Consider the following 16,709-nt stretch of genomic DNA (forward strand, 5'->3'; position numbering starts at 1 on the left):
CATGCTCTTCTGTAGTGATGATTAAGCCACATGTAAAAAATTACAAATTCAAAAATAGAGCTCCATAATCCAAGAATTGCCTTTTTAAAAAATTTACATTTAGGGTAGTCTACATTTTATTAGTTATTTGCATAGGTGGTAAGAACATGCTTTCTGGGTTAGATGGAGGCCATGCAAAACTGTTTTCATTACTTGGGGGAAAAAAATGACTTGTCATGCTCAAATGGCAGCTGCAAAACAAACACTTTGAGAGTTGATCAAAAGGCAGTGTGAAACACTAAGTGTTCATTTAAAGAAAGCATAGGATTTCCCCCCCAAAAATGTAGTCAGGTTTAACAGTAACATTTCCTTTATGAAAGTAAAGACCGACAGTCTGCACAGCAGCAGCTACTCTGTTTATGATATAGGCACTGGTTTGTCAGCGAAGTTTGCTCTTCTCGATTCCAAATAATTCAAGTTCAACACGCCTCACAGAATATGTGTTTTATTGAAACTGTGCTTATGATTTGCATACTATCTCAAAAATCCAACCCAGAAACACTAATTATCTTGCCATCCAATAATTCCGATAACCTACATAGGAAACAACAGCTTTGGCTGTTTGGTTTTTTGTCAGAATGAAATGTAACGTCAGATGTCAAGCTATTTTTTAAAAACGCGTTTATTTGAAGTAGTGAGCTCTGCTGCACAGCTCTTCTTTGCTCCATTCTTCCTAAAGGCTGACACTACTGCCTCCTTGACATACTGTCCCTAGTTTTTTCCGCGACAGTTACTTCAGAGCGATGGCAATTTGTCCCCGGCCCCCAATCCCCACATCTACTTTCATACACACGTGGATGACCAAATTCTAATGGAAAGTGACTTTGTAATGGATTTTCAACCCCTAAGTAGTAGAGACAGCTCAGTCTGAAAAAGTGGATGTTAAGAGTAAAATGTCTCTGAAGATGAAGAAGGGCACTTTTGGTTTCTGGAACAGGAGAGACTTGCTCAAAAGGACCACAGGCCTTGGCCAGTTCACCAGAATCCACTTGCTCTCTTTGTTCGGGGGGACCGTCACTCCATTTAGGGTATCACTGGCATCCCCTGGCTTATCGGCTGGGCTCCCAGGGCTCCTCGGCTACAGCGAATTCCTGATGCTTTCCGCTTGCTTTTAGGAGCAAAGCAGGCCCTCAACAAATGCTTGCAGAATGAATGAATGAATGAATGGGGAAAGAATGATTACAAGGATTTAGGGCAGCTTCACAGAGAACTACAATATTTTACCAGACCACAAATACTCCCACATCCATTGCCATTGGTCCAGCGAGGTATTACTTCCTTTCAGTTCGGCTGCTTTTAGGATGGGAAAACATCAGGGCTGGGAGTTGATCTTGAAATGACGTGAGCTCAAACGTTTCGTTGTGCTTCCACATTATACAAGGGATTGCAAAGGAATGATATAGCCTCAGTGCACTGGATGTTCACAGGAAAAGAAATCAAAAATAAAAAGTTTTTTTAAAAGCAAAAAACATTAAAAAGCCACACTCCTGTCAGGGATTACTCTGTGCCTACCAGGAAATAACTGCTCTGGCCCACCTGGTTATCAACCAGAAACTCAGGCCCACCATCCTTGACAGATCATTTCTAACCCCAAAGCACAGATATGCTCAATGCGCCAAAGATCAAAGAAAGCAAATGCCATGTCCCTAAGCTATCGAACAACTGAAATGAACCAAGTAATAATTTTTCCATAAGATCTTTCACACCTCAAAGACCACGTCCAAACTTTTGGGCAAATATCCTCTTCTGTGGCTTAAAGATGGTTCCTAGTCATTATGGATGAGATTTTCATTGTTTATCAAGCACAAAAACAGAACAGCTTAAAGACGCCCAGACAATGCCACAAGGCTTCCTGACTTTTTTTTCATTCAAATATGAAAAAAGAAGACTAAACCCTATAGACTTATAGTTTACAGATACTGAATTTTTTTTCTAGTTCCCATGGAAAGTTAAAAAGAAGTCTGCAGAGTTGTTCTTTAGTTTGGTGTTTTGGGGAGTTTTTTGGAAAACAGTAGATATAATGGAAAATCCATTCCCGAAGGTCTCGAGAATAAAAACATTTGCCACCATGAAAATTAAACTAGATTCTACTAATGCTTAACTGATAATAGCCACAGAAAAAGGTGTTATTAAAACCCTGGGCAGTCAGACTATAATTCTAAGGCTGTTTCAGAGCTTCAGATAGGAGATTTCAAATGACATCTACCTATTTCAAAGAAAGACAAGAGGCTCAAATCAGACAAACTTTCAACGCCTGATTGATGATCCCATACTTGGTGCATCCTTTCCGGGAAATAAAAGTGACGCAGAAAAACCAGCAGTGGCTAAACACTGAGAGGGCTGCCAGTGTGCCCGAGGAAGCAGTGACAACACTGAGGGCAGCCTGTCGTCGACGGTCACACTACAACAGAGAGGAGAGGAGCGCTGCTGGTGCACCAGAAGCTGGTGCAGTGCAATGGGGACACCTAGTGAAGGGGTGAGTACAGGACTGAGTGCACTGGGCAACAGGCTCATGTTCAATGAACTTCACGGAGCACTATGGTAGTAACTTCCACAAGGCGGAGTAGCTAAGTCTTAAAAATTGCAAGGGTCTAAAATTCCAGCTACCCTCAACATCAGTGGCCTCCAGACTTGCAAGTTACCTGCTAATGCTCAAAGTAGCAGCAAAATAAAGTTAGAAACCTACTGGAAATATATCCCAAGAGGTATTCATGGGGGAGGGCAGGATGGGGAGGGAAAAAAAAAAAGGCAGTGCAGAATTCATAGCTATGCATGTGTATGTATTCTAATCACTTCACACACAGCAATACTGAAAAGGGAGGTTATAAATGGATTTGTGCACCAAGAGTTCAGAAAGAACTGGAAGGGTTTACAATTTTTTTTACAAGTTAGTATTTTAAACCATAAAAACTTAGAATGCTGTACTTCATAGTAAAGCGACAAATGCTATGCAAAGAGAATCAGGGTCATGACTCTTTTGACATTTAAAAAAAAATAGAAAAATGGAAAAAAAAAAAAAGAAAAGCTAAAAATTGCCAGGATACCTCCAGAAATCTTGAAGAACTATGTATCTTGCTTATCGGTGAGATTTTGGTGAGGTTCCCTTGTTTTCTGAACAAGAAATGCAATTCGCAATTCGCACAGACAACACCAGATGGAACATGCTCCAATCCTGCTTCTGAGTTCTGGGTAAGAGATGAAGTCTTAAGCACAGAGAAGAAATAAACGACCTACTGAAAAGCAGTCTACAACTGACACTGACAGGCAGCATCAGAAGCGCACACATAATACTTCATCACACACTGCTTCAACACACCATCGACTGACTTTTGGCTTTAGGCATCTTCTTTCCTCTCCAAGTTATAAGAAACATGGGCACACGCACACAGGGTAGCATCGAGCTTTCAGCTTCCAACACAGAAAAAAGCAACAGCAGAGAAGGAAAATGGTACAGATTCATGCATCCAGGTCAGAATCCATATTTTTCCAGGACTCTTTCAAAGTGTGTTTGAAACACTTTTCAAAGGTGTTAACTGCTCTACTACATTTCAAAATGCCAATGGCCATAGCTAGCAAATTTAGAAGGAAAACAAAATTAATTAGTGACTGGCTCTCTGACTGTCCTATGTGTCACCTCTTAGGACATATCTTAGGAATCAAGACAGCTTATAGTACACACATCTTTGTAGACATGAAGGTCTGAAAGACTTCAGTTCTGCCTCTAGAAATTTCTATCTGCGGCAGCTGGAGAAGCGACAGTCACTCACAGGCCACCTTCTTCGTCAACCCTTTTACTGATGTGCATCCACCCTAAACTGGCTGAGTATATACCTGAGAAACATTAGTGTGAAAATATTGCCCTTTACAGAGACTGGTAGATGGGGCCAAAGTGCAGAAAGCAAGTCTTCTCTCAGTTTGTTCATTGTTAGCGTCACAGTTTTTAGAGCTCCTGGTGCCATACAACAATCAGCTGTGAGGACAAATCCTGCTCAGATGAAACCCAAGTCAAACAACCAATCCTTCTACAGCACACGCTAATGACAGCTTAACTGGTTCAGAGGTTTCCAAACCCTAGTGTCCAACGGAAGTCATGAGAGTTCTCTAGAAAGAAATATGTACAATTGCTAAAGGGACCACCCAGGGTCTCATCTACAATTCTTCCAGTTAGCTTGGTATCAACGCTTTGCCTACGGCTGTTATTTGGTTCAATGGCAGAATAAGGCGACGCTTTTAACAATTTGCAGTTGAATTCTACACACGCGTATACACACATTCACACGCGCGCACGCACACACACACACACAAGCACGCACACCAGGCATGTGACCCAAAACATACAAAAGCATAGAGGGCTTTGGTGGGAGGGAAGGGTCCTAAATAAATAAACATCTTTACAGATAAAACACTTAGATTGCAGAAATATCACTGAGGTTTTGGAGAAGGCCGTGCAGAGGTTTGCATGCTAGAAGATAACTTTTTTGAGGATTTCTCAGCAGACTGCCTGCCACCAGGAGATGCCGGCACTCCAGAATCTAGCTGGGAAGACTTGGATTTGCGAGCAGACAGCAGGGAATGTTTAGCAGAAGCAGGGTCCTTGGAGACAAGCTGCTCTTTTCCAGCTGCACTTGCATTTGGCTGCTGGGAACCTGGAGGCTGGTAGCCTTTCTCCGTCTTGTCATCCACGGCATTCTTACCAGCCGACTTGACAGAGCTCCCACCAGCCTTCTTGGAGAGCAAGGTTGTTTTGCCAAGGTCAGTCGACCGCCGGGTTTCCTTCTGTCTCAAGGCTGACTTGAAGAAGGACAGCCCCTTGTCCTCTGACTTGCTGTCCCTCTTCAGCCCAGACTTCATGTTTGCGTTGGGGGAACGCAGACTGGCCATGGAGGAGCTCCTGACATGCTTTCCGTCCCCTCGGCCCTCCCCCGCCCTGGCCTGGCTCACCCGAGGGGAGTTGGGTTTAGAGCTGGAGGTGACGCTGGCTCTGTCCGAAGCCAGGCTTTGCCTGGAGCCCTCTCTACTCAAGCTCCGGTCTGAAGTCCTGCTCTTCCCAGGAGGGAAGGGGCCCCTTGCAGCAGGGCCCGAGGATTTTTTGGCAGATGTGGAGGAAGCAGTGTAAGTGAGGGAGGAAGATGATTTCTGCCTCTGGGGTGAAGGAGATGACGTGAAGTCCTGGGGTTTGGAGGAGGACTCCTTTCTGGATTGGCCAGGGGCAGGGGAGGAATGCCGTCCACTGGCCCTGGAAGAAGAATCTGCTTTGCTTCGGGAGCGGGAGGGCTTTATAGAAACTTTTACAGGAACAGGAGAAGAAGGGGATGTACTTGAAAGAGAGGATTCCTGGCTTGCCAAGACTGGTCTCCCCTTCCGCAAGCTTCTCTCTGGCTCAGAAGTGCCTTTGGAGCTGGGGGATCTCTTGGCTGTGCCGTCTGGTTTCTTTGTGAGGGAGCCCGGGTGGCTTGTGGGTTTCACTTCTTTGACTGGAGAGCTGTCTACAGAATCGCTCTGATCCACATAAGCGATCTGGTTATTGTTATCAAATGGATCAGAGACGGGGGGCACATGATCCCCTTGTGCTGAGTTTTTGCTCTGTGTGTCTAAAACACTGGAGTTCAATTTGCGGGTGTCTGATTCGTCTCTGAACACACCTTCCATGACAGCCAGAGGGGCCCGACCCACAGCCTTGTGCTCACGTCGGCTGTGAGTATCATTTGATTCCTGGTAACTGCTGGCAAGGTTCCTCAAGCTGCCAAAGCAAGAGATAGAGACCTTGTCATCCGCTGCCTCCCCGATCTTCTCCAAGGTGGAGGCAGAGGTGTGGATCGGAGAGTCCCCTGAGAACCGGGAGGGAGAACTGGAGCGCATCTGCAGCTTGGCGGACAGGGACCAAGAAGGTCTAATGCAATTGTCGTTAACGGCCAAGGGGCTGGTGACAGAAGATCTGGATGACAAGCTCTGACGCTGGACACTTCTCACGAATGGTCGAGTTGAGAAACCCCCTGAATGCAGCAGAGAGAACAGCATTACCTAAACCGAAAACACGTCCCAGCAACACCTTAAGATACTGAAGATGGAAGGCAGGCAAGCCTGGTGGAATGACAGGAGTGTGACTGTCACAGCCAGCATGTCTGGGGTCACAAAGGCAGCCATGTGACTTCCAACTTTTGTAAGCTCAATTCCCCTATGTACAAAATAGGGACATTCTAACTCAAAAATCAGTGAAGGGTCTCTTTACTTCTTGTTGTATGTCGGGGGTCAAGAGACTTAAAGGCGCAGACAGTTCATGCTCTACGGTTTGTGGGCCAACCACTCAGTTCTGTCAAAACCACCACAGAAGACACATAAACCAATGGGTGCAGCTTTATTTACAAATAAAGACAGGGGCCATATTTCGCCCATAGGCGGTCTGCTCTAACTCACAGGATTACTATAAGAACTAAATAAAATCCTGAAAGTCTTATGCCCACCTGGCACTTCGCAGACGCTCAGTAAACATGAGCTACTGATGCAGCTTCTTCATCTAAGGACAACCAGGACCCACAGAAGTCAAGTCACTGCTCAAGATTACAGAGTCAGAGGCAGAGCAAACACCAGAACCACAAACCCTTGCCCCTGACTCAACGCCACATGCAGTCTGACTTGTGATTATTGACTGTAACAGCAGATCCGTGGAAAAAAAGAGACAATACACTCCTAGCCTGAGTGACTTCAAACTTCTGAAGGCAATATCCATAATCAGAACAATATACTCCTGAGTGATCTCAAACTTCTGAAGAAAAAGTATCATAATTAGAACTACACACTTCTATTTTGAGTGCCTTAAAACTTCCTTCCAAAGAAAATATTCTAAATCAGACTCTGTGCATATTGGGTACTGTAGCTGTGGTGTTTATAAAACCTTCCAGATAAGATCCCCAGAGATAGGCTCTGCTCTGTGGGCACCACCCGGCCTGATGATGATGCTTAAGAGGATACTGATTTCACCAACTACACTGTTTAAAAACTGACCGAGGGGGGCGCCTGGGTGGCTCAGTGGATTGGGCCGCTGCCTTCGGCTCGGGTCGTGGTCTCGGGGTCCTGGGATCGAGCCCCGCATCGGGTTCTCTGCTCCGCGGGGAGCCTGCTTCCTCCTCTCTCTCTGCCTGCCTCTCTGCCTACTTGTGATCTCTCTCTCTGTCAAATAAATAAATAAAAAAAATCTTTAAAAAAAAAAAAAAAAAACTGACCGAGGGCAAACTAGCTTACTGTTAAAACAACAGTGAATTCTAAATTTAAAGGCTGCATTGAGAAAAACCTACCGAAACAAGCTAAGGTCCACTGGCTTGTTTTCCATAAAATGTCAGGAGTTTAGCGATTCCAGTTAAGTACTATTACTTTACAAATAAAGAGGTAACAAGCCAGAAGAGGGAGCGGGGCTGGAGTCGCAATGATGCAGACCTCCCCTGCCAGCCTCCTGCTGCTTCCCTCCACTTCTCAGTTCTCACAATTACCCATAGCAAGACGCAGATTACAGCCACCAGCTGGCGGCCACCGGCTGGCCGCAGAAGGAGACTTGCTGGGAGATGAGTCACCGTCCTCATTAGAGAAGCTGAGCTCACTCTCACCTCCTCCCAGCCTCAGTGCCTGGGCTGCCTGATCCTTCCCGCACCACCCGGGGTTCCTGTCAGAACTGAGGGTTCTGCTGCCATTACTCAAGCAGTCAGTGAAGGTTAAAAAAAAGGGGGAGGTCCATTTGTATTATACTTCCCAAGATTTTGTATTGTGACCATCTTCAGAATTCTTAAAAACTACCTTTATGCAAAGGCAAGAGTTTTTGCTCTAGATGCTTCTATACTTAAAAGAACATGCCACAAATTCCTCTAAAGGAAAACGGAGGTAGAAAGGGGAGAAGTCAAGGGTCGGGTAGCCCTCACTGGAGCCAGCACCGTGACTCCTCCTTGCCAAGAGGCCCGGGGCAAATCACCACTTTGCAGAGTCCCCTTACAGCTTATTTTAAGGACTCTGAAGAGCACTTTGAAAGAAATGTATATATTATGGTACAGAGTTAAAGCTCCAGCCTCCACGCTAGACCTTAGAAGTGGAAAATAATGAAGTGGGAGAAGAAAGTCATCCTAAAGGTTACAGAGGAAAAGCGAATGACCAAGTTTATAGAAAATGGCACTTAAGACTGTAACCTACAGCTACACAGCCCTTTTACCTTCTCCCAGTCTTCTTGGGCCTTAGTTCCTAAGCATGAGGTACGCTGTGCATGTCTATGAGACACCATCATGCAATGTGTCACAAAACCCATACCCACCATCATCTTCACTCCTCTCCCCAGCCATCTCCACCGACTCGGACAACGAGGCCAGGGAGGTACGTCTGGAGGAAGCTGCAGAGGTCACGCTGGCTTGCTTGCTCCCTGGGAGTCGGCTCACCCAGTGTTCACACAAGGAAGAACTTGTGGAGCCTGCAGTAAAGGAAGCGGGCACTGAGGTTAGGTCAGAATCCCGGGCTGGCGGCTCGGTGCACACCTGCACAGAAGTGCGGCTGCCGGAGTTGGAAGCTGGCGGAGCCCATGCTGCTTGCCTATTCCATTAAGATGAGAAGGAGGGCAGGCTCGCACATGTTCATAGTAGTGAAATGCAAGTGTAGGCATGGACACTTCATAATGCAAAGTGCAGGTCTTAAGTGCTGGCAATGGAATCATTCATACTCATTCTACAAATATTTTATTAAGCACCTACTGCCGGGCACTGTTCTAAGCACACGGAAAAAATTCCCACACAGCAAATAAAAGTGGCATGCTCCGTTATCTACTTAGCCTCACTGCTTTGTGGAATAGTTATTTTCACGATGTTAATATACAAACACACACACATACGCACATACCCAGGCTGCGTGTCAGTCTCTTACTGTCCATTCCCAGGGATGCCCTAAAATATACTCCAGAGCAACAGATACTGCTCTTGAAATTAAGAACATGTCTTTAATAGACTTCAAGAGGATGTAGTTTCCAAGCATACCTCAGGCTGTGGAAAGCACTGGGGGAAAGGACTAGAGTACTGGAGTTCCCACTCTCTTAATGGAGTGAGTGCCTACAGAGAGGCGGGTATACTGAGTGGGGCTTGACTCTAGCAGGGGCTCACGCTGCTTCAGCTGTGCCTCCTTCCAGAGGCTTCGAACTTACCTCTTGCAAGCTTCAGTCCGGGGCTAATACTCCCTAACGTGATCCCAGGTTACCATGTCCCAGTCCTCAGCCATAGTCTCTTAAACTCTGCATGAAGAAGCATGCTTCATCTTGTTTGGACTGTGTGGCTGTATCCAGACTAGATCCCATCCAGCTAAATTCAGCCCATCTAATATGACTATAGCCTTCAACCCTTCTAACAGAACAGGCCAACCTCACAGGGAAAAATAACTATTTCTAATGGCGCTTTAACTTTTCTAAAAGGCTCTAACGTTCATTTACCTAATGTGATGCACACAATGACCCCGTAAGGCAGGTATTATTAGTATTCCCAGATTATAGGTGATTAAATATGTGGCTTAGATGGGATATGCTCCAAGATGATGATTCAACCAAAACACGGCAAAGCCAAGACTCATTCTCTCTTTTAGAATAGCATGCCATACTGCTTTTCCATTCATCCATTCATTCATTTATTCATTCGCTCATACCACAAGCAAACATGGTGAGCTCACTTTGAGACAGGCTCTACCCGCTTCCACGTGAACTCTGCTGGTTCACACGTTGCATCCCTGTTTTCTTGACTGCAATCATTTTGGTTTCTGGATTAAATGTAAAGGTGACGATTTATCTGATCAATCCCACGGAGTCATGAGACCTTGTGGAGTTCTCTGGACCATTCACTACAATCTTCTGTTCTAGAAAAACCTGCCACAGAATAAGGTGGCCTTACCTGCCACTGAGCTGTTGGCCGACCATGACGGAATAGCCGTCCGCCTCTGGTAGAAAAGGATGTACGCAGTCTGTGTGCAGACCTCATCTTCCGACAGCTGCTGCACATCGCTGTCATCAAAGCAGTACCACAGGCCGTCCACAGAGTTCTTACAGTACGCTGCCAAAAAAGAGCCTGTCATCAGTACCGGGGAGGAGGGCGCTAGCCACTCCACTCTGCCCAAAGACACTTGTGTTTTGGCTCGCATCATTAATTCAAGAGCTTTTTAAGGCTGCATGTAATATGGTTAAAAAAAAAAAATTCAAATTGTCTATCGCACTCAGGTAAAAACGTTTCAGGGAATTCTAAACTATTCCAGATGGACAAAACTCTCTTTAATCTTAGAAAACACAATATACTCATTTATTTAAACCAGTGGGTCTCAACCTGAGACAATTCTGCTCCCCTAGGGACATCTGGCAATGAATGGAGACATTTTTAACTGTCACACTAGAGGGTAGGGTGCTACTGGCATTGAGTGGGTGACTGGGGATCCTGCTCAACATTCTACAAATGTCCAGGACAGTCACCACCGCAAGAATTATCCACCAAACTATCAAGAGTGCTAAGGCTGGGAAACCCTGATATAAGCATGTTATCACATTTTAATGTTTATTAGAGATAGAAAACAGAACTAGAAATAAGGATACTACTACTACCAGCAGCTAATATTTGTTTAGCACTTATTATGTGCCAAACTTCTCAGCTAATCCTATGACATTTGTTCTATTATTATTCCCATTTTACAGAAGCTCAAAAAGATTAACTGGTTTGCCCAAGGTCAAGCAGCTGGTGAAGGGCAGCGCCCAGCTCACAACAGATGAATCTAGAACCTGAGCTTACACTTAAACCACCCCACCCTGCCTCTCTCAGGGGTAGCACAAACAAAGATCCAGAAGTCCCCTGCCAAACTAAGAACATTTGAGCTCATAAAGGCATGCATGTTTCTCTCCAGGGCGCCAAAGAGTGACTCCCTTGTAGGCAACAGCCTTGTTCGTCAGTACGGAACCTTAAGAAATGAAAGGGACCCAGGTGAGGAGGGGCTACACTGGACACATCCCTGAAAAGAAGAGCAGAATAAGAATCTTTGATCGTGGGGAGGGAAGTCATGGATAGCTATGAACTCCTAGAACCAGGAGGGGAGAGAAGTGGAGAGAGGCAGCACAGGAGCTGGTAAAACAGCAACTGGCCAGTGGTGTCAGGTCAGACTTGATATAGAAATGACCCGGCTGGCGAGGCGGCTGTTCATCTAGAGTGGGACACACACCCAAGACACGGTTACAGAGCAGCCCAGCACTTATGCCGCAGCGTTTCTCTTCAGGGTGGTCTGTTCTCAGTCACAGTAAGGCAACTAAGGCAGCAAGGCAAATCACTAATGGTTTCAGTGTATTTACAAATAATTCTGCTTGCTTTTTTTCCTGGCACTAGCTTCTCAATTGTTCTCTAGACAAGTGCTACTCAAATTGTGGTTCATAGACTAGTCTCGGTCCACAACAAGATAAGCACCCAAACAGATTAGCATTAAATAACAATCTGACGCTGTTGTGATATTCTTACTATATTTTTACAAAGGCTGTTTCATGAAAAATTGGAAATTTTAAAAAAGAAAAAAGTCAGGTTCTTCATCAAGGAAGTCTGATCTAGAATTCATACACGAGTTAGCCATACACATACTATGTGATTATAGCTAGAACTAGTGCCAAATAAAATTCCAAATAAAAACTTAAAAACATGTTATCTTGGATTCAACACTAAGGCATTTAAAATGTTCTCTAAACTAAAACTGTAAACTTTTATATATCAATCAGAAAAGCAGTGGTATGACCTAGGATCACAAAGGGGAAAAAATGCAGAAAGTGCCTAAGCTCTTCCTAGGTAACAACAGGTCCCGAGAGGCAGGCCTGTACCCTTCTAGCTAACTGGCATAGTCACCAAGTCATGTGAGGTCACATGCCATAGGTCACAGAACGTGGAAGAGGTGTCTAGCTTCTAGACCATGTTCCTGTCTCTAAACTATAGAACCTCCAAAGTACCTGCGTGTTTTCAGGTATTTTTCCAAAGCCCACTCTATATAAAGAGGAACAAAACAGGATAAAATCCAGTTCTGTCTTACTTTTTCTCAACAATTTCTTGCTAGAAAGTGCATTTTCCTGAGAAACAATATTATCAATGGAAGACACATTCTCTACCGACAGCAGGTTACTATCCCCAGTTTCTCCTGTGCCTCCAGCACTCTGACCACATTCTCATGCCCCCCTGCCGCACCCGCTATGCACATTTCCACCACGGAACCTACGACACATTACTGATCTTATGTATCATCCGGCCCTATATCCCCCTACCTGATTACACTCCTGGAAGACAGAATTAAGGCCTGCTCATTTCTGATGCGTCTCTGCTGTGAGCCCATGGCAAGCTATGTAGGATGTGGTCCATGAATGTTTACGTAAATAGAACCTACCAGTACAATCACGACAGTGTAAAATAATGGCCAAAACTTACAGAAAAACACTGGAAGAAATATTACCTACATACAAGGGATACTATCATTCAGCCTTAAAAGGAAGGAGATTCTGACACATTTAGAACATGGGTGAATCTTACAGACATTATGCTGCATGAACTAAGCTGGACACAAAAGGACAACTACTATATGGTTCCACTTACAGAAGGTTCCAGGAGTAATCAGATTCAGAGAGACAGGAAGACTGGTGGTAGCCAGGAGATGGGGGGAAGAAGGCAGAGGAGAGTTGCTGTTTAATGTTTCCGTTCGGAAAGAAGAAAACGTCTGGAGACGGGTGGTGGTGAGGGCCGCACAACAACGTAAATGTACTTAATGCCAATACGCTGCACACTTCAAACGTGGTTCGAATGGTCAATTTTGATATGTACATTTATCGCTACTTTTAAAAATGTTACCAACGGTTATTTTTGAGTGATGAGCCCATGGATGATGATAGTGTTCTTTCTCTCCCTCTCTCTCGTCTATAAATTTCAGATAATGAACAAAGTCACTTCTAAAAAATGCAGAATAAATTTAGCCTTGAAACAAAAAAAAAACTCTTCCAAGTCACTTTAAAGACTCTATGAAGCTGGTTCATATAATCACTTCAAATAAGCAAGAAGCTAGAATTTCAAGGAGGCGGAGTGAAACCTTAAATGTGGAGCGCAGGGGAGGTAACCACAGTGAGCTCTCGGTGGCCCAGACAGTGCTGTCTGCACGCACCGCTCCCCAGTCAGGTCAGACAATTACTGGGGGATCCAACTCAGGAAAAGGAAGAATTTTCATTTATTTGCTCTTGGATAGCGATCCAGAGGATGAAACTGCCCTCAAAGTTGCACACTGCCTACTGGAAGAGAAAGGGAAGTTCTAAAGCAAAAGTAACCCTGTCAAAAGCAAAAGCTGTCTGAAGGAAGGGTCAGCATAGACACCCGGCCTCTCGCACTGCAGACCTGTGTAGTGCCCCCCTTGCATGGTGCCATGATGATTGCACACAGCATACAGGTCATAGACGTAGTCCTCAGGGTCCCTCCCGAGTCCATAGGGCCGTCTCCATGGAGACCAATGGGATGGCAAACTCCAGCTGCTCTGACTTCTCTTAACCACATGAGGTGTCATATCCAGGCCAGTCAAGGGGAACTTGACCATGTTCTGAAGTTTCACACGCCTGTCTCCTTCCTGTTGCAAGAAGAAAAACAAGTTCTGATGATATTTTCATGCAAGTAGATGGGAGATCAGTTTTGTGTGGAATGTGGACCCTATCAGCTAGAGTGGTTTGAGTTACCTATCTGATGTTTCCCAAGGCACATACAAAATAGGGAAACTCACTAACAGTCTGAACTACCTGGAGGAACAGGTTGTAATACCACTAAAAGTAGAAAAAGCAATGACCTATATATAAGGGGTCATGAACCTCTGAGTCTCCATTTCCTTATCTGATACAGGGTTTTTAGGATTTTGACTTACAGAATGACATTATCAGGCGGTTCATCCTGATACCTCTGTCACGGAGGCATGAACAAGCGACAGAGTGATCATGTACGTGAGAGATGGCGCACAATGCTGGCACAGAAGAGCGCTGGATAAGCAGTGTGCCCTCTTCCTCCCCACCTCCTCCAACAAGCACGTTACTGCCTAACACTGACTTAATATATTCATTTAGGTGATAATCTTGGGTAATCTGTACTTTCTATTGAGGCCACTGGGGAATCCTCTGAATTCCAACCATTAGCTCAATGGCTGTTTTCTAAATGTTTCCTATCTATGGGAGCTTTAAGAAATTAACCAGGCACAGCTAACACTCACCCCAAGGAACCAAGGATCTATTAAGAGAAGGAAAGTGTTCATAAGAGAAAGGCAGGATGCACCCCAGATGGTCAGGAAGGTCAGACTAAAGAATCTGGACCTTGTTCTGCAGTCAAGCACTGAGGCTTGAGGGAGGAGGGGACATCATCAGAGCTGTGTGAGCAGTGCACAGGACGTGACATGAAGGAGCAGCTTAGGTTAGGAAATCAAGTAGAAGACAATGTGACTGCAACCAGCTGGGCAGTCTCACAGGTCTGCAGGGCAGGCTGACAGCACGAATGGGGAGAAGGGGACACACTCAGGAGACCATGCGGAGGCTCAGCCAAGCTCAAGAGGTGACTGGCTATAGGGGAGGGCCAAGAAAGAAGTCAAAAGCAACACTGCAGTTTTGAAATGAGGTGTGGGCAGTGTGAGGACATGCCTTCTAAAGAAAGAGAAAGTGAAGGAAGTTAGTGTGTGTGTGTGTGTGTGTGTGTGTGTGTGTGTCTGTGTGTCTGTGTCTGTGTGTGTGTGAGGGGCCAGAGAAGTCTGGGCTCTGAACATCACCAGCTTTCTACCTGTGGATCCCAATGGAAGCATGCAGTTGGAACACTCCTTACTATTATAGGAGCCAAACCCCAAACCTTTGAGTGAAAGCTCAGCCCTAGGGATACTGTGCATGTCACCCCAGACACCTCCACTGCATCAGCAAGTCCTCAACATCTTCTAATTCTATTCCGGTCTTATCTCCATTGCCACTCCTCCATACAAGCCAGCAGCATCCTCCCCTGGGCAGCTGCCATGGCTCCTTTCAGATCGCCCTAGCTTCACGGGTACAGCCTCACATTCTCCGCATAGCAGCCAGAATGGTCTCTTCAAATCACAAATTTGGTCATGTTGCTTCTCTGGTTATAACCCTTTATCAGAATCCCACTCTGCCTGCAAGGGTCTGCTTGGCCAGTTCCTGCCCACCCCTTTGACCTCAACTCACAGCTTCCCCCACCCTCTGGCGCTCCAGCCAAACTGGCCTGCTTTCAGTCTCTGGCACGTGCTATCGGTGCCTAGGGCTCAGCGCACACGGCTCCCTCTGCCCCGGTGCGCCCCGCAACCCTGCTGCCACCTCACCTGGGAGATGCCTCCTCCTAATCTTTAAGATACTAACCTTAAAGCTAGGCCTCAGGCACTCTGTAAACATTTACTTCCTCTTTACCTCTCCTACAACAGGGCCTCCGTGAATAGACAACCTTTTTTTGAAAAACTGACTCAGAGTAATTCAGTTCAAAGCAGCTTTTCTTTGTATATATTTATGACTCATCTTCCCAACTATATGACAGCTCCCTGGGAGCAGAATGACACCCATTATTACTTTAGGTACAAAGAGAATTCTACCCACCCCAGAAAGGAGCTCTATTTTTTTTTCAATCCCAAAGTACACTTACCAGATTTAAAACACAACATTGACAAATAAATCTAAAGCAAGTCCTCAAAAACATAGTAAAATATCTGTAGTATGAACTAAAATGTTTAGAAATTAAAGGGTTACAGGATGCTCCAATTTTGCTTTGGGTAAGAAGCAACTTTGGTAAAAAGAAACAGGGGGCAGATGTGTCTGTAACACCACGGACAGACACACTACATCAAACAGGGACACCTGAAGAATCCCCACGCAGCCCACCATAAGAAACGCCATCACAGCTTTTCTCACTAGGACAGAGGATTTACCTACCTGTCGAAATCTCTTGAGATGTACAATAAGCACATCAGGCAGAGTCCAGAGGCTTAACGTAATGCTCCCCTGCTGCAGCTGCTTACAGTGCGGGCAACGCCAGGCATCATCTGGGGCGAGCTGAAAACAAGCAGCACAAAACGACTTCCGTTAAGCACCACTTAAGGCGAGACTTTCTAGAGGAGACCGCGGCACTCCTTCCTGGTCAGGGCAGGTGTGATTCAGAATCTCACTGGAAACCACGTATGATGGGGAGTCAATGGAAAAGCACAATCGCAAGAGGCACCTGGCCAGAGGTGGCCCCCGAAGATTTGCTGAATACATTATCTCTCAAAAAGGGATGACTGAACAGGTAAATATTCCACCGAGGACGTTCAATGTCACAGAAGAACCTCAAATTCCACAAACTCCCAAAATGAACCTGTTGCCTTTCCATCAACACACTTCCTCCCCCTCTATGTCCTACCTCAGCAACCACCACTACCACCCACCAAAGTTAGCACCCACGCGCAGGGGTGGGGGTGGGGATCGCAAGCCTTCAAACCCTTCGCTCTTCCTCTGGTTCCACATCTACCCAAAGTAATTGTCCCCGCCACAGCTCACCCGCCATAGCTCACACCTGCCTCCTCTACTCCATTCCCACGGAGATGGCCTTAATTCCAAATCCTCACCCCTGCTCTTACCTGGACCTCTGCAAGTCTCCTAAGCGCTCTCTCCCCCCAAA

The 16,709-nt window shown here is 45.6% G+C and overlaps 1 protein-coding gene across 4 annotated transcripts in view; it reads right to left on the minus strand.

The window, feature by feature from the left end:
- Window positions 1–468: 468 nt before the first annotated feature.
- USP31 (ubiquitin specific peptidase 31) overlaps window positions 469–16,709 on the minus strand; it is a 63,124-nt gene continuing 46,883 nt past the window's right edge. Inside the window, exons 12-18 of one of the 4 annotated variants that reach the window (XM_045993508.1) lie at window positions 15,986–16,105; window positions 13,428–13,653; window positions 9,936–10,094; window positions 8,330–8,482; window positions 4,734–6,032; window positions 3,084–3,224; window positions 469–1,452 (exon numbers count right to left, since the gene is read on the minus strand). In XM_045993508.1, the coding sequence (XP_045849464.1) occupies window positions 3,103–3,224; window positions 4,734–6,032; window positions 8,330–8,482; window positions 9,936–10,094; window positions 13,428–13,653; window positions 15,986–16,105 (2,079 nt within the window). In that variant the 3' untranslated portion in view covers window positions 469–1,452; window positions 3,084–3,102. Of the gene's footprint in view, window positions 6,033–8,329; window positions 8,483–9,935; window positions 10,095–13,427; window positions 13,654–15,985; window positions 16,106–16,709 lie in introns of all 4 variants that reach the window. The other 3 variants (XM_045993507.1, XM_045993509.1, XM_045993506.1) reach the window with 3 other exon arrangements.

Source organism: Meles meles, chromosome 21, assembly GCF_922984935.1.
Source record: "Meles meles chromosome 21, mMelMel3.1 paternal haplotype, whole genome shotgun sequence".
NCBI lineage: Eukaryota > Metazoa > Chordata > Mammalia > Carnivora > Mustelidae > Meles > Meles meles.